Source organism: Sus scrofa, chromosome 1 (genome assembly GCF_000003025.6).
Source record: "Sus scrofa isolate TJ Tabasco breed Duroc chromosome 1, Sscrofa11.1, whole genome shotgun sequence".
NCBI classification, from domain to species: Eukaryota; Metazoa; Chordata; class Mammalia; order Artiodactyla; family Suidae; genus Sus; species Sus scrofa.
In genome coordinates, this window is record NC_010443.5 from 126675386 (window position 1) to 126703228 (window position 27843).

At 44.0% G+C, this 27843-nt stretch overlaps 1 protein-coding gene across 2 annotated transcripts in view; it reads right to left on the bottom strand.

The window, feature by feature from the left end:
* The window catches only part of SORD (sorbitol dehydrogenase), a 41887-nt gene extending 16188 nt beyond the window's left edge, over window positions 1-25699 (bottom strand). Inside the window, exons 1-4 of one of the 2 annotated variants that reach the window (NM_001244162.1) lie at window positions 25478-25699; window positions 13701-13734; window positions 8730-8894; window positions 3423-3582 (exon numbers count right to left, since the gene is read on the bottom strand). In NM_001244162.1, the coding sequence (NP_001231091.1) occupies window positions 3423-3582; window positions 8730-8894; window positions 13701-13734; window positions 25478-25540 (422 nt within the window). In that variant the 5' untranslated portion in view covers window positions 25541-25699. Of the gene's footprint in view, window positions 1-3422; window positions 3583-8729; window positions 8895-13700; window positions 13735-25403 lie in introns of both variants that reach the window. The other variant, XM_021062686.1, reaches the window with a different exon arrangement.

Genomic DNA, 27843 nt, shown 5'->3' on the forward strand with positions numbered 1-27843 from the left:
CATACTCTAGAAGAACCACAGCTGATGGCAATAGCTGCCTGGCTGTCCCTGGACTGGTTAAGATGGGGAAAGGGCTTGTCTCCATGCAGGAAATTAAATGCTATGTCATCTTCACCACCTGGGTTCTTGGTTTTCACTTCCCTGTCCACTGGCATCTTGACCCTCTTAATGATCCCACTGATGATGACAGCAAACATTTGTATAAGGCTTTACAGATTAGAGAGCACTCTCCTTCATTTTCTCATTTAATCCTCACCATGACCTTGTTAGGCAGGAAGGACAGGCTTTATTTTTACCTTTATTCTACAGTAGCAGAACTGAAGCTGGAAGACCTTAAGAGTCTTGCCCAAGGTTACAAGGCTAGTGAGTAGAAAAGCAAGACTTGAATCCAATCTCCTGATTCCACATCCTCTGCAGGTCCCATATCAGCTGCCTCTTGCTACAGGCAGCTCTGTAGTTAGTCTCTAATTTCTACGAGTTCCTCATTGTCTACTATTTATTCAGCACCCATAAAACCTATGTGTACATGAACACAAAACTCCTCAAGTTCTAAAAAGAAAGGTGGCAGCCAAACCATATGCTCACTCCCATGATTCTTCTCTTCATAATCCTCCACAGAATAAATAACAAGGCCTGCATTCAGCCAGTCTGATGCTCGCCACTCCTTCTTTCTCCCCTCCTCTCTGCTTCTCTTACATCATTTTCCCCACCCCAATCTTCTCTGCTTCTCTGACTGCTGTTATCTCCCCTCCTACCCACCCAACCTATTCCATCAATTCTACAAAAGGGAAAAAAGTTTGAGGTGAAATAGTGAAGACTGCCCAGCTCTCTCAAGGACCCACAACCACACACATTCTCTCTGACAGTCCTGCCTCTTCACACATGGGCCTTCCCCAAAGCTTGAATCGGTGTTAAATAAATTGAGGGTGGCTTGTGGTCAAGAACTGTCTCCTCCTCTCACATGCACTTTGACTTCCCTCTGGAATAAGAACACCAAGGAGAAATGGGATTGGGGATGGTGACAAGAGAGGAGTGTTAATGTGGGTGATCATCCCACTGATTTGGCAGATGCCGCCTTATCACACATGCAGCTATCACAGCCAGACTCCCGGGGCCCAGCCCTTTTGCCACTGGGGAGAGTTCTGGGTCCTCTTTCCCCAGGCTTGTTCAGAGGAGGTTGAGGAAAAAGGGATACATTTTTTTTTCCCCAGCCCTAATTGTTCATGATTTTGTAAATACCAGAAAATGACAAGGCAATTTGGTGGTTTTCACAATGGGATTCAGGGAAGAGGCTAAAGGGTTAAAGTATGAGCAAGAAGCCAAAAGGGAAAAAGGAAGATAGAAAATAAGGTGGGTAGGAAAATAAAGAAGCTGTGGTAGTGTACAAATCATCAAAGAGAAACTAGAGAGGAGGGTGTGGGTCTGGGGCTGGGTTGGGGACACAGACATAAAGTACCCTGGAAGGAGAGGAGGGGTGGGGATAGCATGTGCCCTAGAGGCCCTCTGCAGTGCTCCCATTGCCACTGCCAAGCAGAACATCTTCTCCCCCATCATTCCCTGCAAACCACCACCACCTCCCCATCCTCAGTGCAAAGTTTCCGTTTAGGCCTAACCCTATACCATCCCCCAGACACAAGGACACAGCTACAATATATTATGGCACTGTTTATTGAGCTCCAGTTATGTGCCAAGCCTTATGCTGAGTACTTGATATGCTTTCCCCATGGAATTTCATCAATAATTCCACGCATTTCATCATATTGATGCAATTATCTCCATTTTAAGCACTTTTTTTTTTTTTTTTTTTTTTTTGGCTTTTTGCTATTTCTTTGGGCTGCTCCCTCGGCATATGGAGGTTCCCAGGCTAGGGGGTCCAATCGGAGCTGTAGCCACCAGCCTACGCCAGAGCCACAGCAACGCAAGATCCAAGCCGCGTCTGCAACCTACACCACAGCTCACGGCAACGCCGGATCGTTAACCCACTGAGCAAGGGCAGGGACCGAACCCGCAACCTCATGGTTCCTAGTTGGATTCGTTAACCACTGCGCCACGACGGGAACTCCAATTATCTCCATTTTAAAGTCCAGGAGATTGAGGTTACAAACTTTAAGGAACTCATTCAAGTCACGTGGTTGGTAAAAGGCAGAGATCAGTGGTTAGTCTCGAGTTTTATCATTATGCTTTTCTGCCTTCCACAAAGAACTTGTTTGGCACCTTGACTTGGAAAGGGCCCAGAAAAGGTAGGTTGGTTCAGGAATCACTTTCTCAAAGGTTGACTCTGTCCATGTAACTTGCTTTCTGTAGTATGTTGACTTGAACTTGTCATGAGGGCCCTGGCCTATGACTCCTCTCAAGGCTTCTGGTAGGCACTAGAAAACTCAGATCTGTCAGACTGTCCCTGTGACTGGCACCTGGCCTCCATCAGACAAGCCCTATCCTGGTCAAAAGAGACACTGCTGGAGCCAGGTTAGGGTGGGAGGAAAATGTACCTGTCCGGTTCAGAAGGGAAGTAGTATGCCAGTATCCCAGAGCTCCTCGGGCTAGGGATATAGACAGGATAGCACTCTGCTTCTGCGAGACACAACTTCCCAAAACCACTTTGAGAGTTGAGGTAGCGTAGTTAGCACAGGGCAGGAGCTTAAGAATTACAGCCACACCAGACTGACTCCTGGCTCTGTTCTGTGTCCAAGCCAATTAGCCTTCTCCTGCCTCTGCTAACTGTCGCATAATACGGCAATACTGATACCCACCTCACCATTACTCTTATGAAAGTTAAAAAAGATAAGGCATACAAAGCACTTATTAGGGCAAGGCCAAGAACGTAATAGTAATTGTGACTTTACATGCATTGCCTTATTTAACCTCCAGGTGATTAATTAAGCAGAGGAAGGTTAAATCATTTCCTCATAGTCACTCCCTAGGAGGGAAAGGATCCAGGGTCCCAAAGCTCATGCCCTGGCTTCATGCCATGCCACCTAAGTAAACAGTTGTTGCTGTCATTGTTTGTTGTTATCAAGGTTCCTACTGTTATAAGAGCTCTTTTTCATAGCTGCAGTAGAAACCAACAATGGAGGACAACCACAATAAATTACCTCTAGGATGGCTGGAAAGGGGTGAGGGATTTCAGCACCGATTTTCTATTATTGCTCTATGTGAGGGAAAGTTGGACTGAAAGCACAGCAAGTTAGTCTTAACCCTTGTCAGACTAACTTTCCTCAATGCCTCCAAGAAAGCAAGTTAGTCTTAACCCTTGTCAGATTAACTTTCTTCAATGCCTCCAAGAAAGGCAGGCCTTCTGAGGGGATGCCTCAGGTCTGGAATTATGAGCTGAAATGAAACCATCATAGGAAACTAGAAAAAAGAACACTAAACAAACGTTGGGTAAGAGGTCCCAGGTGGCAGGCTGGGCCGTGGGCACTAACTTGTAGCAGAAGTTAGAATTGTGTTTGTAGAACCGGCAGAGGTTCCCATCATCAGGGGGTGTGGCACAGAAGAAGATGGTTGGTGACAGATTGTATCGGCCAATCTTGCAGAATTCATCAGATTCTCGGGGAGCACCAGGCTCGATGGCAACACGGTCACCTGGAGAAAAAAACATAGGCAGGGGCAGAGATGCTGTGAAGGAACGAATGCTCCTGGACATATACTAGCAAGGGAAACTGGCCGAATGAGCCATCCTCCTCACTGGGGACCCAAGGTGCCCCAGGCAAGCCCAACCCATCAGTGCCTTCTAAAGAAAATACCAAATGTAGCACATATACTCTGGAAGAAAATGACCAGTCCACTTTACTGACTGGTTTGGCCTGCCTGGCCTTTTATCAACTCAGGGAACAAGCCAACCTGCCCCTCCAGCTCCACAGCCACCTCTCAACTTGGGAAACAGAACCAGTCCCATCTCAAACTGCTGCAAAAGAAGTAGCTAGTGGGTGGAATTTGCAGACATTTCTTTTTCTTCACCTGTTCTGATAATATGCTAAAAGGCCTTCACAAACACAAGAGCCATAATGACGGCATGTCTTATGTTCAGTCTCCTAGACAATAATTGATTCCTGGTTAGCAGAACCACTAAGGCAAATGACCCACAGAGGCCTCAGACTCTGGTACACGGTAACATTCAGGCTTGTGAATGTTCAGGCCAGCTCTATTGTACTTCTCTATGTCTTACCATGCCCACTTGGAAACCCAGCCTTAGAATGGCTCTTCTATCTTCTTAGTAAAAAAAGTTCAAACATACAGCAAAGTTGAAATAATTGTTCAGCAAACACCCAGAAGTTCTCCACTTAGTTTCTTTAATTAACATTTAGATATATTCACAGTATCACTATCCCATCTATCCATCTCTTTTCCATCCATCAGTCCTCTTCTTTTCTGATGCATTTTAAAGTAGGTTGCAGACATGAGTACACCTCACTCCAGGTTATATCATCATACTTCAGCTTGTATAACATTAACTAGAGTTCAATGCTTGTTTATGGTTCCTTTTAAAGGTAAAATTTAGATTTTTTTTTTTTTTTTTGGCTTTTTAGGGCTGTACTTACAGCATATGGAGGTTCCCAGGCTAGGGGTCGAATCAGAGCTACAGCTGCCAGCCTAAGCCACAGCAGTGCAGGATCTGAGCTGCATGTGTAACCTACACCACAGCTTACGGCAATGCCAGGTCCTTAACCCACTGAGAGAGGCCAGGGATTGAACCTGCTACCTCATATTTCCTAGTCAGATTCGTTTCCACTGCACCACAAATAGGAACTCCAAAATTTAGATATTGACGAAACGCGCAAATATGAAGTGGGCCCTTAGATGAATGTGATAATTTATCTGTGTAATGTAAACCCCTATGTAAGACACAGAACATTAACACTACCTCAGAAATTTCATTCCTCCAAGTTCCTTCCCAGTCAATGTCCTACCCGAATCCCGACTCCCAGAGGGTGTACTAACAGAGTTAGGACCCACCTGTGCCTGAGGAGTGTGCTAGGACCCTGAGAAGAACCTGTGAGAGTTCTGCCTTTCACCAAGAAGAGACAGGTTAAGCTATTTTTATGTCTTTTGTGTTAAAAGTACCCACGAGATAGTGTAGAGTCCTGGTATGTAGTAAGCGCACATTAAAAGTACTGGTGATTGTAGTAGTAGTAATATATGGTAGCATTAAGAAAAATTTTTATCATTATTATAATTATCTGAGCTGGTATTATTGCAGAGGAAATTCAAACAATAAGATAAATATTATTGGCAGGGGGCAGAAGGCTGTGACCAAAACGGCACTGTAGGAGGACTCTGAGCTCAGCTCCTCCCACAGGCACACCAAAATTACAACTATTTATAGATCAACTATCTATCAGGACTAGCAGAAAAGATTTTCCACAACTAAAGACATAAAGAAGGAACAACAAGATGGGTAGGAGGGACAGAGATGCAGTGTATTTAAGACCAACACCTCTGGGTAGGCCACCCACAAACAGGAAAATAATCACAGAAGCAGAAGTTCTCCCCAGGAGAACTCAAGTTCTGAGCCCCACCTTGGGCTTCTCAGCCCATGGGTCCTACACTGGGAAGATGAAGGCCAATGGGACTTTTGTACAAGATAGCCAGAGTAGGCTGTAGGAAACAGAGACTCCACTCTTAAAGGGCACTCACGAAATCTCACACACTCTGCACAGTGGCAGTAATCTGAAAGGAGGCTGGGTCAGAACCACTTGCTAATCTTAGGGAGCCTCCCAGAGAGGCAGGAGGTAACTGGGACTCCTGGGAATACAGATGGTGTTGGCAACAATTTGGGGAGCTTGTTCTACCGTGAGAAAACTGGTGCTGACAAGGGCAGTTTTGGAGTTCTCCCTCTTGCCTATTAGTGCAAAGGGCTTACATGCCTATAAGTCAGTTGGAACCAGTCCTGGGACCCCACGAACCGCACAGCCAGCCATGCCAGGACTGAGCCTCACCCACTAATGGCTAGCAGCCTTAGTATGAAGTGGGACATGGCCACCAACTGGGCTAGGAACAAGAACCATCAATCCACAATAGCCAGAATGCCACAACAGAAGACCCCATGCAGCCCACATAGGTAGCACTCCTAGAGTATACGGCTCTGGTGACAAGAGGGAGTGTGCTGCTGGGCTCCACAAGACATCTCCTATATAAAGCTATTTCTGAGGTTGGGAAATGAAACTACCTAATTGGGAAATGACCTACCTAATACATAGAAATAAAAGCAGAGCATTAGGCAAGATGAGGCAGTAGAGATATTCTAAACAAAGGAACAAGATAAAACCCCGGAAGAACCTAAATGAAATAGAGATAAGCAATCTATCCAATGAAGAATTCAAGGAAATGATCATAACCTTGCTCAATGAACTCAGGAGAAGAATGGATGAACACAGAAGTTTAACAAAGAGATAGAAAATTTAAAAAAGGAACCAAACAGAGCTGGAATACAATAACCGAAATAAAAAATACACTAGTAGGAATCAAAAAATTAGATGATACAGAGGAATGGATCAGTGAGCTGGGAGACAGAGTAGTGAAGAAAGAAGATTTTTTTTTTTTTGGCTGCACCTGCAGCATGCAGAAGTTCCCAGGCTAGGGATCAAAACCGTACCACAGAGGTAACCCAAGCCACTGCGGTGACAACACTGGATCCTTAACACACTGCACCACAAGGGAACTCCAAAAGTTCCTTAAGGATATTTTAAAAGATCTCTGGAACATCAAACCTACTAACATTCATATCATAAAGGTTCTAGAAAAAAAAAAAAAGAGAAAAAAAGGCATAGAACTTATTTGAATAAATAACAGCTGAAAATTTTCCTAACCTGGGAAAAGAAAAAGATTTGCAGGTCCAGAAAGCAAAGACTCACAAGATCAACCCAAAGAGCTCTACAGTAAGGCACACTTAATAAAAAGAGCAAAAATTAAAGATGAAGAGAGAATCTTAAAAGCACAAGGGAAAAGGAACTAGGGATGTACAAGGAAACTCTCATAAATGTATCAGCTGACTTATCAGCAGAAACTCTGTAGGCCACAAGTACTGAAAGTAATGAAAGGGAAAAATCTACAGCCAAGAATAATAATACCAGACAAGACTATCATTTAGAATTGAGGGAGTGATCAAGAGTTTTTGGAACAAGCAAAAGCTAAAAAGAGTTCAGCACTACTAAAATGGCTTTACAAGAAATGTTAAAGGGACTTCATTAAGTGGAAAATAAAACTACAACTAGAAATATAAAAATTATGAAAAGTTCCCATTGTGGCTCAGTGGGTTAAGAACCTGACGTAGTCTCTGTGAGGATATGGTTCTATCCCTGGCATCTTTCAGTGGGTTAAGGATCCGGCACTGTTGCAAGCCGCAGCATAGGGCACAGATGCGGCTTGGATCCAGTGTTGCCATAGCTGTGGTGTAGGCCAGCAGCTGCAGCTCCCGTTCAACTAACCCCTAGCCTGGGAACTTACATGTCACAGGTGCGGCTGTAAAAAGAAAAAATAAAATAAAATAAAATTATGAAAGTAAAATTGTCATTGGTAAAGGCAAAAATATATAGTTAAAACACAAAAGTAGTAAAATCATTTATATCCAAAATAAGAAGTTGAAGGACACACAAACAAAAATATGTCAAATATGATGTCAAAAACATTAAACATTGGGTTGGTGGAGTAAAAATGCAGAATTATTAAAATGCATTTGAACTTAAGAGATTAGCAACTTAAAACAATGTTGTTTATGGATATAGGTATTTATGTATATTCTGATATCCAGTCTCCTCAACTAGACTGAAGCATTCAGGGACTGTATCTTCTCAATTTTCTATATGCCTCAAAGCACCAGGCACAAGGCTGGACCCACTGTAGAAGATAATTAGGCGCTTGTTCTAATTTAAATATGACATATTTATTTAGAGACTTTGTCCCATAGGTAAGAACCAATCAGTGGTGACTGGAAACTATGAACCTTCCACTTTGGGATAACCCTGCAAAACTTCAGAGCCTTTCTAGACCTCGCTGATGATAAATAAAAGACCTAAGTAAGACATATGTCTGGCTTCTTCAGAGCTGGTGGACCCCTCCCCATGCAGCCAGGCTCAGAGAGCCTTATAACTAACATAGGATGGCACCTCCTGAGAACTCCCTCCCCTTCCCCAAAATAATCTGTCATCTTCAGGCTGTGCAATGGCCTCATCAGGAAAGGAAGTTTAAAGCCAACAGCTGGTTATTCCAAGACAGCCTGGATTAATTCACTGAGTTGGGGAACATCACAATCTGCCACAGCTGAGAATTCCCTCCTGAATTAAGCAAATCTGGAAAAGCTATTGTTAGTTTCCCAGCCATCCAGTAATATCAATGCTGCATGGAAGGCCCTGGTTCTTAGCATGTAGAAGCATTCCGTGGTTCCTGTGGCTGGAATGTTTTCCCCTCCACTTTACATGGCTTATTTCTTATTTGCCTTCAGGTGTTGAATTAATTGTCCCTTCCTCAAACGAGCCAGGGGGTCTGGGAGTACAACACACTGATTGCACCCTGTATTCTTCTCTGCTGCCCTCAACACAGTTTTAAATAAATAACTATCCGCCTCTATCAGCTGCCTTTCCCTGTGAAAGGTAAGATCCATGTGTGCAGGGACTGAGACCGACTTGTTCACTGCTCTATCCCCAGTTTAACAGAAGGCCTGGCCCCAGGAAATAAGGTACAAATATTTGTGTAAAACGAATAAACAAATCCATTAGTTGAAGGGTTTTGCTGACCTGGTTTTAGGTGCGTCACCAATGATCCTACTTTTACAACTGTTCCTGAAGCTTCATGCCCCAGCACCATTGGCTTTTTCACAACAAAATTTCCAATTCGACCATGCTGCCAGTAGTGGACATCTGAGCCGCAGATTCCAACTGAATGCATCTTCAGCAACACCTCTGATAAGAGAAAGGAGAAGGAGAAAAGAGGTGAGGGGGGGAAAGCCCTTTATCCCTCTGAGTCACCGTGATGTTGTTCTTCTGTGCAAAGGAGAGGGCTTGGTTTCAAAAGCCAGGTACAAAATTAAGATCACAGAGGAAAACAAGCTAAAAAGTAACGCTGATTAAGACTTGCAAGGCAAGAAAGTTTCTACAGAGAAAAATAACTGCATGTGAGGGCTAGCTAATTCTATGCATCAGCTTGGCTTGGCTATGGTGCCTAGCTGTTTGGTCAAATGCTAGATGTTGCTGTGAAGGTATTGTTCAGATGTGATTAACATTTAAGCACATCCATGTTCTCTGCAGCATCATTTACAAAAAGCAAGACATGGAAACAATCTAAGTATCCATTGATGGAGGAATGGACAAAGAAAATGTGGCATACAAACATACAATGGAATATTATTCAGCCATAAAAAGGAGATCTTGCCACTTGCAACAACATGGATGGACCTTGAAGGCATAATGCTAAGTGAAATAAGTTGGAGAAAGAAAAATACTATATGATCTCATGTATATGTGGAATCTAAAAACCAAAACCAAACCAAACAAAAACCTGCCAAGTTCATGGATACAGAAAAGAGATTGGTGGTTGTTAGAGGCAGGGAGTGGAGGGTGGGTAAAATGGGTGAAGTGCAAAGGAAACAAACTTTCAGTTATAAAATAAATAAGTTGGTGTTCCCATAGTGGCTCAGTGGAAATTAATCAGATCAGCACCCATGAGGACACAGGTTTGATCCTTGGCCTTGCTCAGTGGGTTAAGGATCTGGTGTTGCCGTGAGCTGTGGTGTAGGTCGCAGCTACAGCTCTGATTTGACCCCTGGCCTGGGAACCTCCATATGCCTCGGGTGCGGCCCTAAAAGATCAAAATAAAATTAAAATAAAATAAAATAATTCATAGGGAGGTAACATACAGCATGGTGACTATAGTTAAAATTATTGTGATGCATATTTGCTAAGAGAATAGATTCCTTCCTTCCTTTTCTTTTCTTTCTTTCTTTTTTTTTTTTTGTCTTTTGCCATTTGTTGGGCTCCCGCGGCATATGGAGGTTCCCAGGTTAGGGGTCTAATCGGAGCTGTTGACACCAGCCTACGCCAGAGCCACAGCAGCGCGGGATCCGAGCCGCATCTGTGACCAACACCACAGCCCACGGCAACGCCGGATCGTTAACCCACTGAGCAAGGGCAGGGATCGAACCCACAACCTCATGGTTCCTAGTTGGATTCGTTAACCACTGCACCACGACGCGAACTCCCCTTCCTTCCTTTTGTAATGGATGCACCATTGGCATAAGGAAGTTCCCAGGCCAGGGAGTGAATCTGAGTTGCCGCTGCAACCTACACTACAGCTGCAGCAACACTGGATCCTTTTTTTTTTTTTTTTTTTTTCTTTTTTTCTTTTTTTAGGGCTGCACCTGTGGCATATGGAGGTTCCCAGGCTAGGGGGTCGAACTGGAGCGAGGCCAGGGATCGAACCCACATCCTCATGGATCCTAGTCAGGTTTGTTAACCTGAGCCACGAAGGGAACTCCAGCACTGGATCCTTTAACCCACTGTAACCTCTAACCTCTACGGCAATCCAAGCCACTGCAGTCATATTCTTAACCCACTGCACCACAGCAGGAACTCCCGAAAATAGATCTTAAAAGTTCTCATCACAAGATAAAAAACTATTTGTGCTGGAGTTCCCATCGTGGTGCAGTGGTTAACGAATCTGACTAGGAACCATGAGGTTGCGGGTTCGGTCCCTGCCCTTGCTCAGTGGGTTAACGATCCGGCGTTGCCGTGAGCTGTGGTGTAGGCTGCAGACTTGGCTCGGATCCTGCGTTGCTGTGGCTCTGGCATAGGCTGCCAGTTACAACTCTGATTCGACCCCTAGCCTGGGAACCTCCATATGCCGCAGGAACGGCCCAAGAAATGGCAAAAAGACCAAAAAAAAAAAAACCCCAAAAAAACAAAAAACCTATATGTGCTGACAAATGTTAACTAGACATTGTGGTGATCACTTCACCATATATACAGATACTGAATCATTATGTTGCACACATAAGGCTAATATAATGCTATATGTCAATTATACCTCAATAAAACAGACATTTAAACCAGTAGGCTTTGAGTAAAGCACATTACCCTTCATAATGTGGATCAGCCTCATCCAATCAGATGAAGGCCTAAAGAAGTCTGAGGTTTCCCAAAGGATATGGAATTGTCCTCAATTCCTTGGTTGAATTTTCAGCCTGCTAGTTATCCTTATAAATTCTGTCTAGGAAGCTCCTCTGACCCTGTCTCTATATAAATATATAACAAGTCTATATAAAAATAAATATAAATAATAACTTCTCTTTCTCTCTCTCTCTGTTCTGTTTCTCTGGAGAACTCTAATACACTAATAAAAGATATTATTAGTAGGAAGAAGTGTGTCAATTACCTAAGAGGGGAAAAAAAAAACCCTGCTTTCTAGGCAATAACCATTTCCAGACAATTAATATGCTATGCCTGATTCTTATCTATTCATGAGAGGGAGTCAAGCACAATCTAGGCTTGGCAATACTTTGTGAGCTATCAGGCTGAGTTCTTCATGCCTGTTGCTTGTTCAAAAGTGAAGCTTTAAACCATCCAAAGACTTCAACTGACATTTCTCCTTCACAGGTTTGAATATGGTGAGATTTGGTGATGTTGTTGTCAGTCTTCCAAGTTGAAAATAATGATGCTACTGAGTCCCTTTGCTGAAATGAGTCCCAAAGAATTACTGGCCTAGTCTGACGGAGCTTACATTACAAATATCTCCCTGAGAAAAAGCTCTGCCTTAGAAAGACAAAGAGACACACTGCCCTTGCCACAAACCATGGGCAATACACCATGGGCAATATAAGTGTGGCTCTCAAGAACTTCCTTCATCCTTGGTTTTCCTGAACACTAAGATCAAAGGCAGGGAAAAGTCAACTGAATTAGGAAAATTATCTCAGAGTTTCCTCTTTCAAGTTACCAATTTATAACAGGAGATTAAATTTGAGTTGCTCAATGGAGTTCTCCTGTGGCACAGGGGAACTGTACTGCAGCAGCCTGGTTGCTGCTGTGGCACAGGTGTGATTCCTGGCCCTGGGAACTTCTACATGCTATGGCCAAAAACAAGAGATGCTTGAACTCCAGCTGAAATTTACCATCATTTCCCCTTCCATTTCAAGGGCAGCAAGGGATAAGAAAGTGAGAACAAAGTGCTGTATCAGAGAAACAGTACAGGATCCTTTGGGTCCAAAACAGCCCTTTTGCCACCTCTGGAATCCATAGCAACTTTTCAGAACACAATAAGGTGCCTCTTTCACTTCTCTGAACACAATATCTCAGTAGAAACACTTGTGTCTTAAATATACATTACTTGCTAAACACCCATAGAAACAGCTATTGTGTGTATTCTTATCACTAAAAATCAGTAACCCAAATGATCTTTGAGTAGCAAAGCTCTGGAAGCTCCAAGAAAAGTGCCTTCAATCTAATGTTCACACAGGAGCTGCAGTTCTGGGGTAAGGTGGGGCACTGTGGGGAATGACACCCAACTCACCAAGGACACAAACAGACCCGAGTGGCTGGATGTGAGATGAGCTATCTATGGATACTCTGTCCCATTTCTTGCTTTGGGACTCCAGGGATGGAAGCAATTGGAAAACTGTCAACTGGGATCTGCTATAGCCAACAGGGCGGCATGACTTCCCCAAGTACAGACACCATCCCAGGAAACATGCATGTCAGCTGGGCTCAGCAGGTTCGGCCAGAAGGAGTAGAGCAAAGGTGGCGGGAACCTTGCCCCATTATGTTCACTTACCGTCTGCTCCTGGTTAATCAGGGCAGTAGGGTAAGCCTCTATGCAGCCCCTCCCATCCCCACTGGACAGAAGGTCCTGGTCTTCCTAGATCTTCCCTTTTATAATTCAAAGATTAAGATTTGTGGACTCACTCCTTTTCAGAGTTTGGGTTAGGACATGATTTGGCCACCCAAATGGCAGTAACCTAACTCTGTCATTAGTTCAAAAGAGGAATAATCCTGCCTTTGGTCCATAAATTGAAAATTTTTATGCTGGAGTTCCCGCTGTGGTGCAACAGGATCAACGGCATCTCTACAGTGCTGGGATGCAGGTTTGATCCCCTGCCCGGCACAGAGGGTTAAGGACTATAGCTCAGATCTGATCTCTGACCTGGGAATTAAAAGCAAAAAATAATAAATATTTTTTTAGAAAGGATTTTATGTCAAAAACTCTTTGGGACAAGTCAGTAGTTTGATACGATAACTTTTCTGGTTCTATCACTGTTTGTTTTATTTTATGTAGCAGTCAGAATGAATCTATCCAGTCATGCTGTGGACAATGGACTAGGTTGAAAACCTAACAAAAATGTTGTTTGTCTGTTTATTTACTTTTACGGCCACACCTGTGGCATATGGAAGTTCCTGGGCTAGGGGTTGAATCAGAGCTGCAGCTGAGGTCTACTACACAGCCACAACCATCAAATCTGAACCACACCTGCAACCTATACCACAGCTCAAAGCAATGCAGGATCCTTAACCCAATGAGCGAGGCCAGGGATAGAATCCACATCCTCATGAAGACTATGTCAGGTTCTTAATCCACTAGGCCACAACGGGAACCCCAAAAGCATAGTTTTAAATGGAGGTTTTAAAGTAATAAACCATAGGAAAAGAGGACTAAGGGAGCAATGCATTTCTCTCCAGGGTAAACAATAGGAAATTATAAAATTAAGTATCCCAAAGACCTACCATTTGGGCCTGGTTCAGGGATAGGATAGTTCTCCTAAAGGAAACAAAACAGAAAAAGTTAGCGTGCATAATAAACATTTTCAGTCTTTTTAAAAAGGGTAAGAGTTTTTCTGACAGCTGCATAGAAAGGGCTTTTGTCTCTAGATGGGGAAGAGATAGAGAAAGTGTGTGTTTTCTGATCATTCACATTAGTGCACAGACCAATTCTCTTCCAAAACTTCCAGTGTGGAGTTTTAGAAGCCTCCTGCGAATACAAAGGGCCTGCATTCTGGCCACTCTCATTGGGTTAAAAAGCAACCTGGTGGTATACATAGTTATTTATGATGGTGATTTAGCTTTTTTGCTTTTTTTTTTTTTTTTTTTCCCACGTTTTGCCAACTGGCTAGAAAATTCCTGGTGACAAGGTGTAAGGATAGTGAATGGCCAAATCCAAGTGTTCATTTTATTAATTCTTTGAAGGCAGCCAAGACGAGGGAGAAAGGATGTAAATTGTTCACCTCACCTATTGTGTTATATTGTTTACTGGGCTTTACATATATGATGGTACCACAGTCCACTATTTGCAGATTAGAAACCTGAAGATGGGAAATTAAATAACTTGGTCAAGTTCATATGGACCCAGAGTGGATTTTAAACCAGGGCTAATCCCAGGTATGTCTGATTCCCAAGCCTGAGTCACTGCATCCCATCACACCCTCTAGGTGGAATTTGCCTTTTCTCCTTCAGGGGTGATGTAAGGAGAAGTCAATTAGATGATGAGAATGTTGGAGCTGGGCCCAATTCAGAGCACTCTGGGGGGAAGCACTGCTCAAACTTTGCCTCCTTCAGAAAGCCTCCCTTAGTTTGGGACTGGCATATGTACACTATTAGTATATGGAATGGATGGTTAATGCAGACTTGCTGTATAGCACAGGGAAGTCTACTCATTATTTTGCGATAATCCGTGTGGGAAAAGAATCTGAAAAAGAATGGATATGTGTATATACATAAATGAATCACTTCGCTGTACAGCAGAAACTACCACAACATTGTAAATCAACTATACTTCAATAAAACTTTAAAAAATGGGGGGGAAAAGCCTCCTCCACATGCTTTTAAGGGTAGCAATAAACAATCCTAGGGCAGGTGCTCCCACTGTGGCTCAGCAGGTTAAGGACCCAATGTAGCTTGAGGATGCAGGTTTGATCCCTGGCCTTGATCAGTGGGTTAGGGATCCAGCATTGCTATGGCTGTGGTGTAGGCTAGCAGCTGCAATTTCAAACTGACCCTAGCCTGGGAACTCCCATGTGCCACAGGTGCGGCCATTAAAAAACAAAAAACAAACAAAAAAGAGAGTGATTTTGCTAACAAGATAATATTTTGGCCAAAAACCAAAACCATGCTTTCAATCTCTTTGGCACCAGGTACCCTGCCCCAAACCCAGAGGGATTGTACTTGTTTTTGTTTTGTTTTGTTTTATTTTTTGTCTTTTTGCTATTTCTAGGGCCACTCCTGCAGCATATGGAGGTTCCCAGGCCAGGGGTCTAATCGGAGCTGTAGCTGCTGGCCTACGCCAAAGCCACAGCAACGCAGGATCCGAGCTGCCTCTGCAACTTACACCACAGCTCACGGCAATGCCGGACCCTTAACCCACTGAGCAAGGGCAGGGACCGAACCCTCTACCTCATGGTTCCTAGTCGGATTCGTTAACCACTGAGCCACGACGGGAACTCCCAGGAAATTGTTAAATAAGCACCCGCCATAACAATATTTCCACCCAAAGTCTGAGGATCTCACTCATTTGAGATTACTAGCCCTTTCTGTTGTAGCAGCTCAACACTAATTTGAACTCCCTGTTGCCAGCGAAACAAAAGTCAAAGTGATAATGCTAATGCTGATTAGCTAACACTGACCAGCTTCTTTATGTCAGGTCCTGTGTTAAGTGCCATACCTGCGTCACTTCAGTTCATCTGCACGACTATGAAGTGACTTCATTATCCCATTTTCTATATGATGAGGTGGAGGAAAGGGGAGATTTAGCAGTCTAAATCTAGGTAGTAGATGATGGAGCTGCACCCAAAGCAGCATGATGTGGGGAAAAGAGACAAGGTAGTTTTTCATCTCTTAATAATTTAAACTGGCTACATTTGGAAAGCAGAGAGGAAGAAAGGAAAAAGAGAAGGGAGGGAGAGAATCTATCTAGAAATGGGCAACTCAGGATAGATGGCTGTCACCAAAACCTTTCTAAAAGTTGCTGGCCCCACATCTGACATTATACAGTATCAGGGACAGCTGTGTAAAGTTATGCTTCTGTTATCATGAGTGAAATTTTAAATTGCAGGTTAAATGGAAACTTTTAAAGACTAAATAAGGCCTTTTATTCCAAACATGGAACAGCACTCTTCCAACCTACCCCCAACCTGCTCCCTAAAGGTACTTATAGGCAACTTCCCAGGCACTGAGAGAGAGTTCCAGTACACTCTTCATGTCCTTGGCTCCAGCCAGGCCAGGATTAAATAGCCCATTTGGGGTGGAAAGGTGGTAAGATTCAAATTCAAAGTAACAGTTGGGGATACCAAGCTGCCCCTGAGTCACTAGAAATTACTGCTGTAAATGTTTGCTGGAGTTAACAGAGCTGACCAACTTTGGTCTTACCATGTGGGCAAGGCTGCAGTGTCTCTCAAAGACACTAGAGGATGCTGTGCTGATAGTCTGGTTTTGCCTTGGTAGCAGAATACATGTTAGGGAGAACTTAAACAGTTCTCTCTGAAAGCTTTTTCTGTTCTCTTTCTTGCTGGTTCTAATCACCCTTACAGCTCAGCTTGGCTCCCGCCTCCCTTCTCTGCAGGAGACATGCCACCTAAGCACAAGACCAGTTAAGATCAGTCCTTAAGTTTGTAAATGTTATCATAAGCGCAGCTTCAGGGCTCACAATGTTTTAGAAAGTTATTACAGCATGATTACTGAAAAAAACCTTGCTTTTCATTTGTGTTCCTTGGTATGATATTGGCTACAATCCTGTTTACTTAATCTCCATTTCTGGCTCAGATTTCGGCGGTGATACTTTCATTTATCCTATTTCTCATGTATCAAAATTTCTTAGTTCCTCTGAGATCTTGAACTTTCACTTTTATCCTCCGGCTCCTTTCTTCATTCCCAAAGGTTTTGTAATAAGGCATATTCAAGGCTTCCTGAACAGGATTTCTTATCTGTGATAGTAATAAGGGGATAAAGAGTAGTTGAGTAACTGTTCTTTACTGTAGTTATGTAAGTTTTGCAGCATTTTTCACTTCTAGTCAGAAATACTTACATACTGTCCCTTCTAGCCCCCTCAGGTCTCTCCACACCACCACCATTCCAAAGAAATCATGGAAATACTTCAGGAAGAGCTCTATTGGAACAGAGTCATCTCAGGTGCCTCTTGCATTCCTAAATGTTATCCTGTCTTTCCTAAATATATTTTCTCAAATTAGTTAAGTATGTATTTCCAGAATATATCCTACTGGCCTCCTTTCCTCTACTTCCACTGACACATCTGAGTTCACACCCTTAGTATGTCTTGCCTGGATTGCAGCAATGGCCTCAATATGAGGAGAAATGAGAAGATGCGCTTTCTCCCCTCTAGCCAACCTGACTGGTGCAGTGGTGACAGACTCTGTAATCATCTGTGTTGAAACCCAGGCCTCCCTCCAGGAGCTGTGTGACCTTGGGGCAGTTACATACCTCTTTGTGTCTTCAATTTCCTCCTCTATACAATGAAGATAATTATTTAAAAAAAAAAAAAAAAAAAAAAGGGGGGAGAGAGAGAGTGCCCAAATTACAGTAAATAAATTAGCTCTTAGTAGAAAAGACATAACATCAAAGTTCTTTCTGTATAATTAGCTCACAATAGGGTTGAACCAGCTCTGGACAACCTTGTCCTTCTCCTTTTGAAAAGAATAGTTTTTTAAAAATTGTTTTGAGAGTTCCTTCTGTGGTACAATGGGATTGGCAGTGTCTTAGGAGCATGGAGACAACAGGTTCAATCCTGAGCCCAGCACAGTGGGTTAAGGATCTAGCGTTGCCACAGCTATGGCTTGGGTCTCGACTGTGGCTGCAATCTGAACCCTGGCCTAGGAAGTCCATATGCCTCAGGGAGGCCAAAAATGGAAAAAAAAATAAAAATAAAAATAAAAATAAAATAAAATAAAATAAAAATAAAAATAAAAACTTTTGTGGAAAAGTTATATTTCTTTTATTTCATATCAATATTAAGAGAACTTGACTGTTCCTTAAAAAGCTGGAATTTAGAAGAAAGTGAAGTAGGATTCTAGGAGTGTTTTTAGGCTTAATTTTATCATTGAGTGTAAAAGCCATGTCACCTGCCTTAGAGTGAGGGACGACAGGCAGGGCTGGGAGAAAGCAGCTAGCCTTACCCCAGGTCCTCGCAACCCACCTTCGCCACCTGCTCTGCCTGCCAGGTCTCTGTCAACCTATTGCTGACTGCCCTGAACCATTAAGGAGAGTAGATCAGACAATCTCTTACTTTTTCTCCCCTCCCTTCTCAATATTCCCCCTCCTCTGAGGGCTTGAAAGGTGTTTTGAGGGTGGGAATAAAGTCCAAAAGTTTCTCTTCTGGTCATTTTATCCCAACAGGCTTTGTTCTAGCCGCATTGGTCCTAACAAACTCAGGGTCAAAGTAGAAGGGTCAGAACTCTCTCAAAGTTAACTGAGCTGGGCTCCAGAGAGCTCCATCCAGCTTTCTGCTGATAGCAATCTTTTTAAAATGCAAATTCACCTAAAGTGGCCAGTGACCCAGCAAATCCTAAACCCCTCACACAGCAGGCTACCTGCCTCCTTTCAAGCCTCCTGCAGTTCCCAAACCACCTGGCACTTACTTGCTCACCTCAGAGGGGCCATTTCTCCAATGGCCAACAGCCCCCACCCCCACCCCCACCCCCACCTTCTTCACAATCCTGCAGGAGGCAGGAAGTTAGAGGAAGGCAGACATCTGGAATGACTTCCTAATGAAATGACTTCCTAATTCCTTTGGGAATTTAGATTTGGGTGTGTTGGGATTGCCATGTTTGGGGACATCCAGGTGGGGCTGTCCAACAGGCAAATGTACTCCAGGGACTGGTGCCCACGGATGGTCAGGGACATGAGTCATGAACATGGAGAGATATAGTCACCTCCCGCAAAAGCCTTCCCTATCCTCACCACCTTTTCCTCTCCTTTGAGTTTCCTTCACACCTTAACAGTTGAATCCATAGAGGATGGTTAAAAGATTATTTAATTATCAGCTGTGATAAATACACTTAAAAAAATTCCTCCTAATTTAAAATGTATGAACATAATTATACATGAACTACTAGATGGTTCTTTATTTAAAGCAAAAATATGAAGACTCTGAGCTTGATTGGATGCTCTGGGCTATTATTATCATTGATTAAGTGCTCACTTGTATAACCGAAGATTTCTAAAAAATTATTGAATTGAATATCATTTCACAAAATCTGACCATATTTTCGCCAATAATTAATGTTTTTCGTGTAAATTTGGTTTGGGAAAAACTGCCAGCTTTAACAGCCATAGCATGTGGATGCTAATATGAGTATGTATTTCTCCTCCTGAATTTGTCTGTCATGAAGTTTTAAAAGAAAATTTCCCCACATCTACCATAATTCTAGTTACCCCCCACCAGAAGTGTGTTACTTTTACCAGATCTCTTAGTAATACTAGGATTATTACATAAAATGTTAAAATCCTATTTATGTATTATTTACTGCTTCTCCTGCTTTTAGGGGAAAATGTTAGCTTTGTATTTCTTGGCCTTTTGCAAACAAAGGCACTGCCCTACCAAGGCAGTTGGCAGGGATAGCAGATTTCGCTGGATTTTATTGTCTATTGTTTATCTGGTTTGGGTTTTTATTGGTTGAAACATAAATAAAAGGGAAAGGAGATTTTTTTTTTGGGCTATTTGCTACTACCTGGCTTTCCTTTTTTCTGAAGGAGTTTTAGATTCTATTTTCAGCCTCAACTGCCTCTGACTGATAAGTCTAGATTAGGTATTAAAAGGTTAAATAACTTGCATTTCCTCACTCACAGTAGGGGTCAAATCAGAGCTACAGCTGCCAGCCTACAGCCACAGCCCCAGCAATGTGGGATCTGAGCCACATCTGTGACCTACACCACAGCTCAGGGCAACACCAGATCCTTAACCCACTGAGCGAGGCCAAGGATCAAACCTTATGGATACTAGTCAGGTTCATTAACCACTAAGCCACAACAGGAACTCCTTAGCTGCTTCTTAAAGCCTTTCATGGCCTTTTAATTTGATGCTATAGAAGCAGGCAGCTCTTTCTGCTGGTAGCAAAACTAATTAGGGAGAGAGACCTGATACTTAGGACCATTTTAGCTGCTGTGTGTTCACACCCCCTCTTTCTATAATACCCTCCTCCTCACCCAAAATCTTAACAGCAAAGTGTATGTGCAAGGAGGGGATGCTTTGTATTACAGATATAGAATTATTTTACTTCTAAAAAACATTATTACAGATTCAAAACAATTCTTTTGACATCAGGTCTAATACATTTCCTCACAGATAAAAACTCAAGAAATATCTTCATGGTACTCCAATTCATGTTTAAACTTGATTCTGACGCACTATTTCCTCTGCCCTCTATAATTAAACAGCACGAACCCAACATTCCAAAATGATTATTTTCCCTTTAACTTGTGCTCTCCTCATACAGCTAATCATAAAACAAAAATCTGACTATACACCCTCCATGGTGTTCATCTCCATGGAGGTAAAGGCTGTGCTGTTCCTGTTCTCTCTGTCCAGATACTCACAACTCGAGTTTGGTTGAGCTGGCTATCAAGAATAAGAGAGAGGGAGTTCCCCTCATGGCACAGCAGAAACGAATCCAACTAGGAACCATGAGTTTTCTGGTTCGATCCCTGGCCTCACTCAGTGAGTTAAGGATCCAGCATTGCCGTGAGCTGTGGTGTAGGTTGCAGCTACAGCTCTGATTCAACCCCTAGCCTGGGAACCTCTACATGCTGCGGGTGTGGCCCTAAAACGCAAAAAGAAAAAAAAGAAAAAAAAAAAAAAAAAAAAGAATGACAGATAGGAGTTCCCTTGTGGCGCAGTAGGTTAGGAATCTGGCTTTGTCAGTGCAGCTGCTTGGGTCTCTGCTGTGGCACAGGTTCAGTCCCTGGCCTGGGAACCTCCACATGCCACAGGTGCAGCCAAAAAAAGAAAAAAGAAGAATAAGTGTACTCAGTATGGCTGATGGACTGTTGCTGACAGACAATACAATATGCACAGAAATTCTATCTGTGAAAGGGGCATTTATAAGTGTTTATCGCATTTTGACATTGCTCTAACATCCAAATACAGGGATACAAATATATAGGTCTGTGGCCGATTGGAAATAAAAACAAAATTGGTCCTTCATCTCAGTTTGTAAAGCCCAGTATTAAAGCACTGAGCACATGCCTACAATGGGGCAGGCACTTAACATATTCATTCCCTTCATTTCCCTTACCATTCAAGTGAAACCTAGAGCGTTAAAAAAAAACCGAAGCTGCTTTCCTCCCCCCCCTTCTTCCCCCCCCCCCTCCCGGTCACATAGCTGGTTAATTTCTTGAAACAGAAGACTTGGGAAAAACTCTGAAAACACTTTTTGCAGCGGTTGCCTGTGAGGGGGGGTCTTCGCCTCTGGCATATAGAAGTTCCTCCTATGTATGAAGTACCTTGTGGCAACACAGAATCCTTAACCCACTGAGCCAGCCAAGCAAGGATCAAACCCGCACTTTTTTTTTTTTTGTCTTTTTAGGGCCGAACCCACTGCATCTGGAGGTTCCCAGACAAGGGGTAGAATGAGAGCTGTAGTTGCCAGCTTACACCACAGCCACAACAACACCAAATCCAAGCCACAGCTTCAACCTACATCTCAGCTCACGGCAACCCTGAATCCTTAACCCACTGAGGGAGGCCAGGGATTGAACCTGAGTCCTCATGGATACTAGTCAGGTTCGTTACCACTGAGCCAGGAAGGTAACTCCCAAACCCACATTCTCATGGATACTGGTAGGGTTTTTAACCTGCTGAGTCACAAAGGGAATTCCTGAAAACCTTTTTCATAACTTTTTTTTTGGTCACCCCGCAGCAATATGGAGTTCCCAGGCCAGATACAGATCCGAACTTGCATCCTGGTGCTGCAGAGACAATCCTGATCCTGTTCTGCCACAGCAGGAAATGTGAAAATCCTTTTTTTTTAAGTAACACATTTGTAAGGACAATATTCATTTATGAAGGTGTCTCCCTCAATGTACCAAGAAGAGTATGACCAAATCTTTAGACACTCATCAACTTAGAAGGCAATGACTTAAATGTGTATATCAACCTTACTCTTGTCTTCTGTGCTTTTCCTGGCAACTTCCATTAACTGACTCTCTCCATCCTCAACATCCTCTTTTCTCTTTAGCTGAAGACGGCAATTTAAAGTGAGGGCTTTGGCCATATTGTCAAGTTTCTCAGTTTTCCTGGGTCTCTTCCATGAACACATGTTATTAAAATTTTGTTTGGAGTCCCATGGTGGCCTAGTGGTTAAAGATTCAGTGTTGTCACTACTGTGGCTGTGTCTGATCTCTGGCCAGGGGATTTCCACATGCCCCAGGTACAGCTTAAAAAAAAAAAAAAAAGAAAAGAAAGAAAAGAAACAAACAAAATAATGTTTTGTTTGATTTTCTCCTGTTAATCTGTCTCATGTCAATTTAAATCTTAGACCAGCCAGAAGAACCTAAAAGAGCAGAGGAGAATTTCTTCCTCTAACATACCATCTAATCCTCACACAACTCAGATGTGAGTACTACTATCATCCTCTATTACACAGAAAGGAAAATGAAGTGGAAATTGGCAAGTTGTAGAAGCAGTAGAGTGGGGCTAAATCCCACTCTGGCCCCAACCTGGCTTGTGACGTCATTACTGTTTCCATTTGAAGAGGATCTCAACAAGCTGACACTGTTTTGCTGATAGAATGTCATCACTCCCACTGCTCCTGTAAAGTCTACACGTTGTCTACTTAAAATGGGAGTGGGGAGGAGTTTCCGCTGTGCCATGGCGGGAATTCGACTACGAACTATGAGGTTATGGGTTTGATCCTTGGCCTCACTCAAGTGGGTTAAGGATCTGGCATTGCTATGAGCTGAGGTGTAGATCACAGACACGGCTCGGATCTGGTGTTGCTGTGGCTGTGGCACAGGCCGGCAGCTGTAGGTCCAATTAGACCCCTAGCCTGGGAACCTCCATATGCCAAGGGTGCGGCCCTAAAAAAAGAAAAAAAAAAAAAAAAAGGTGGGAGTGGGGAGGGGTGTAAGAGTGAACATCCTTAAGTCTTCTTTGTAAGGAATGATATAAGGAAACCATCAGTCCTTCAGTATATATATTTGTACACACACTCCCACTCTCTTATTTACCACCCAACTTACAAACGCCCAAGAGCCCAAACCACTGTTCAGGCTCAAGTCCTCAGGCCAAGGAGCACTGGATTTGCCAAGGCTCCTCCCTTGCTGATGATCACTAGTTACCTAGCAGTGAAGGAGTTTAATTTTTTCTTCCCTGCAGCCATAGCTTGAAGAAAAGGGAATCCTGCCTTCTCCAAAGGCAGGTAGAAGGAAGGCTGGGTGTCAGGTTTCCTTCCTGGCAGGTAGGGGACAAGTTTCAAGTGGCCCAGGTCACATTTTCCCACAGAACCACTGCTCTGGCTACTGGTTGGTGTCTGAAACAGTATGGCAGCACTGGGCAGAACTGAGCCCTCATTTGCTGCTTCAGAATCCTGCTTCAGATTTAAGATATGGGCTTTTCTCCAGACATCTCCCTTCACATGAGTTCTTGAGACAACAACAATTTTTTATCAGAAGACCATGTTCCTGGTTGGCCCAAGTGACCACAGCCTACTGTGGTCACAAAATCACTAATAAAACACTATTCACTACTAATACACTATTTACAGGGCCAGTAACCAGGACCTGCAATCTTGTACTTCACTTTTCTTTGCACTTGCTCGTCCATGTTCCTGAAAGACCCCTAGTTTCCCTCCAGCTCAGTGTCATTCATCTCCTCTTGGGCCTCTGACCTGGGCCAAAGGCTCCTCCTGTGAGGCTTTTACTCTGTGGCATCTATCAAAGTCCTCACACAGTCTTATGGTTTACTTCATCTGTCTGACTTCCTAGAGCAGACTGGGGGTAGGGGCTGTGTCTTCTCTGGGTCCCCAACCCAGTGCTTGGCACATGGCAGGCACCCAGCCTTGCATCTAGGAAATGTTTGTGGAATGCAGGACTGAGTTTGAAGTCACTCTGTAAGCCGAATATAGCTGTACCCCTTTTCCTTTTTAATACCATGTAGAGTTTGTAGCAAGAAGCACTAACAGTGTCACTTGAATTTAGGACTTTGGGTGGAGGCTCCAAGGGAGTAGAAAGAGCACTTCAATGAACAGGAATCTGAACCTCTGGGTTCTTTTCTGGGCTCTGTTAATTAAGTTGTCACCTTGGGGATGGCACTTTTTCCAACTGAGGAAATGGCTCTGGGCAGTTCTTCGCCTGGGATTCACAGACCTCTAAAGGGTCTTTGGAGAAGGGGCTTAAAGGAAGTTCATAAATTCTGAAATTACTGCCTAACTCAATCTGTTTGCATCTATGGGGAGAGAGACTACAGATTCTCAAGTAATCAAGAACTGCTAATCTGGATAATTTTCTGAGTCTCTCCAATCTAGAAGGGGGAGGAAGTGCTAGGGAATAGCAGATATGGCTAGCAACCATCCCACATAATACTACCCAGGCCCATCTGAGATGGATTTGTCAAGAGAGCCCTGGCACAACCACAGAGCTGATTCTTCAGCTCCCAAACTTTGGCCTCAGGAGCCAGGGAGCAGAGGCAGAGTCCAGGGTGGAGCAGACACATACATAATGCTCTTAAAGGGAGAGGGGAGCAGGATCAGGAAGGAAAATGGCTGCAAGGTGAACTAGACATGGACTCAGGGAAGTAAGGAATAAAGTAGTAGAGTGGTGGAGATGGCACAGGTATAGGGAACACCAAGAGTCCTGGAGATGGACGCCTTTGCTAGCAGGAAAAGAGGAAGGAGCTGGCACTTCTTCTTCTTCTTTTTTTTTTTCTGGCCATACCCAGGACTTGTTTAAATCCCTGGGCCAGGGACTGAACCAGACCGGCCGCTGCAGTGACACTGTCTGGATCATTAACACAAAAACACTCCCAGGAGCTGGCACTTCTGAGTATCTATTAAGTGCTGGGTACTCTGCTGATCACGATAATCCTACAAAGGAGGCTTTATCAGCCCCAAGCAAGAGAGATTAAATACAAGTTCCACAGCTTTTAAGTGTCTCTCTGGCTTCCCTTTCTTTCCTGCACTGTCTGCCCAGTGGAGAAATTCACAGCATGTCCTAAGTCAGGCAGCCTCTCCTGCAAAGCGCAACGACAAGAGGCTTGTACTATGAATCTGCAGCTGGCAAAAGAGAGAGGAGGCTTCAATCATTTTGCAACTGTCCGGGCTCTGGCCACGTGGCTAGTTTCCAGGAAGCACGCGACAAAAACCCTGCTCTTAGCACCGTGGAACCCTCGGCCACCGCCAACCCTCCCCCTCCCCCCAACATGGTAACCAGCTCGGATCTGGTCGTCCAGGGCGTGCAGAATGGGGCCCGCACCACGCTGGAACTGATGACCTGAGACCGCGTTTTGGCTTGCAGGCGAGTAAGACAGGGGCAGGCTAGATTCTCCACTCCCATTCCAGTTTTACCAGGCGCAGGTCTCCAGGTCCGTGCACCACCAGGGAGAGGTTCTCGGGCTTGGCCGCCGCCATGTCGCTCTTTCTTTCTCAGGTCGAGGTTGCGGTCCGCAGGTCGCGAGGTGAATCGGTTGGCAGCCCGGTCTCGGGTTAGGGGTGAGGGGCCAGAGGCCGGGATTTGACTAAGAGCTCGCGGCCAGCGAGGGGCGGGGCTTCCTAGTCCCCGACAGCCGAGGCGGGGCTAGCGTGGAGGGGCGGGGCTGCTCTGCTCCCTCCCAGGATCAGCCTGTGGGGTGGGGAGGGGGTAGGGAAGGGAAGGGAGGGGCAGCAAAGACCGACTTAACCTAGCTCCGTTGGCAGCACACTGTTTGCCTCACCTCCAAGCAGACAAATCTGCCCTGAAAGTAACCTGCGGAGGTAACAGCTCCACAGACGAGTGTTCTCAAACTTCAGCTGCAGAAGGGGGGGGGGGGGGTAGGCAGTATGGGGCAGTTTCTCAAGACAAGCACTGAAATTTTGATATAGTAAATCTAGTCTAAGCTGAGGCCTGAGGGTCTGTATTATTAGCATTAAGAATGCTTAGGCTGCAGGTAGGGCACATCTACAACTGGGGAAGAGGTGTTGCACTGACAGAGCGTGCAACTAGCCTGGTGTCCCCAGCATCCAGCAAAGTGCCTAGCACCAGAAGAAGTGAATGAATGAATTTGTGCATCATTCCATGGGCCCGATGCATCAGTGCAAAGAAGCTGTGAAATGAAATATGTGAGCCTCTTTCTCTTAACCAGCTCTGCTTCTAATATTACAAGCAGGATTTCTGTCCAAATTCTTCCTTCAAGTCTCTCTCCCCTTCAAGAAACAGCAAAGTTTTGAAGTTTTACTCTAAAGGGGAGAGAACTGCCCTCTTGAAAAGCATGTCTATAAAGGCCCCTCCCTTCTTTAAGGATTTTGAAGACAGTGTAGGGATTTCATTATCTACAGCCTCTACCCCTTCCCCAGACACTCCACCAGATCCTCTTACCTCTACCAGGAGACTTTTCCCAGCATCTCTCCCCCTGAAGATGTCTCAGTGTGGTACTTATTGTATGCCCCACATAAGGGACACAGCCTGTACTTTCACTAGTGATTATCTCTTCCACAAAACCATTGGAAGCCCACTGAGGCTAAGGCCTCATTTCTTAAATTCAAAATAAAAGAAAAAAAATTGATGATGACATGAATCAAGCTCTGGAATGCCAATAATGACAAAAGGGGAAGGAGGGGGTGGTATTACAAGGTATAACAAAACAATGGGATGGATTTTGCGGTGGACTCACAGAGTCAGTAGTGTTCTTTGCTTTGAGATACCTCCCACAAGGTCTGGCTGTGCTTGGCTAGTTCCCCAGGCTGCTCTTGCACTCAGCTTCTGAGCAGGCTTTGGAGAGGTGACTAACTAGGGGTTGCCTGCCTTTACTCATGCACCTAAATTTAAAACTCAGCTTCCCCTCTTTGCCTTATGGGGTTTCCTCACAGTTTCCCAGCATTTCTTTTCAATGAGTAAAGCTGAAGATGGAGACAGCCCCATGACTGGCTCAAGGGCTACTTGAAGTAGACACTTCTTGAGTTTTAAATCAAGAAAACAGAACACCAGAACCAAAGCAAAAGTCACTGAAATAATGACAAAACTGCCACACTGGGAGTGCAAAAAATATTTGTTTTCTCCTGAGCAGTAGAACTTTGAAACTATCTTGAAGGTTGTTGGCTGGGGACAAGAGATTTAGAAGGCTAGGAAACAAATTTAAAAATATATCCTGGAGTTTCCATCATGGCTCAGTGGAAACGAATCTGGCTAGCATCCATGAGGACACAGGTTTGATCCCTGGCCTTGCTCCGTGGGTTAAGGATCTGGCATTGCCGTGAGCTGTGGTGTAGGTTGCAGACGTGTAGCCTGGTAGCTGCAGCTCCAAATCAACCCCTAGCTTGGGAAGCTCCATATGCTGGGCCCTAAAAAGACTGTGTGTGTGTGTGTTCTATGGGAGTTCCTGTTGTGGCTCAGCAGTAATAAACCTGACTATTATCTATGAGGACACAGGTTCGATCCCTGGCATCGCTCAGTGGTTTAAGGATCTGGTGTTGCTGTGAGCTGTGGTGTAGGTCATAGACGCAGCTTGGATCCCGCATTTTTATGCAGTTGCAGCTCCAATTCAACACCAGCCTTGGAATTACCATATGCTGTACCTGCGGCCCTTGAAAGCAAAGCAAAAAAAAAAAAAAAAAAAAAAAAAACAACCAAAAACCAAAAACCAAAACAAAACAAAACCCACAAAAACAAAAACAAAAAAACCAAAAAACAAAACAAAACAAAAAGAAAGCAAAAAAAGATATATATGTATTCTATGACC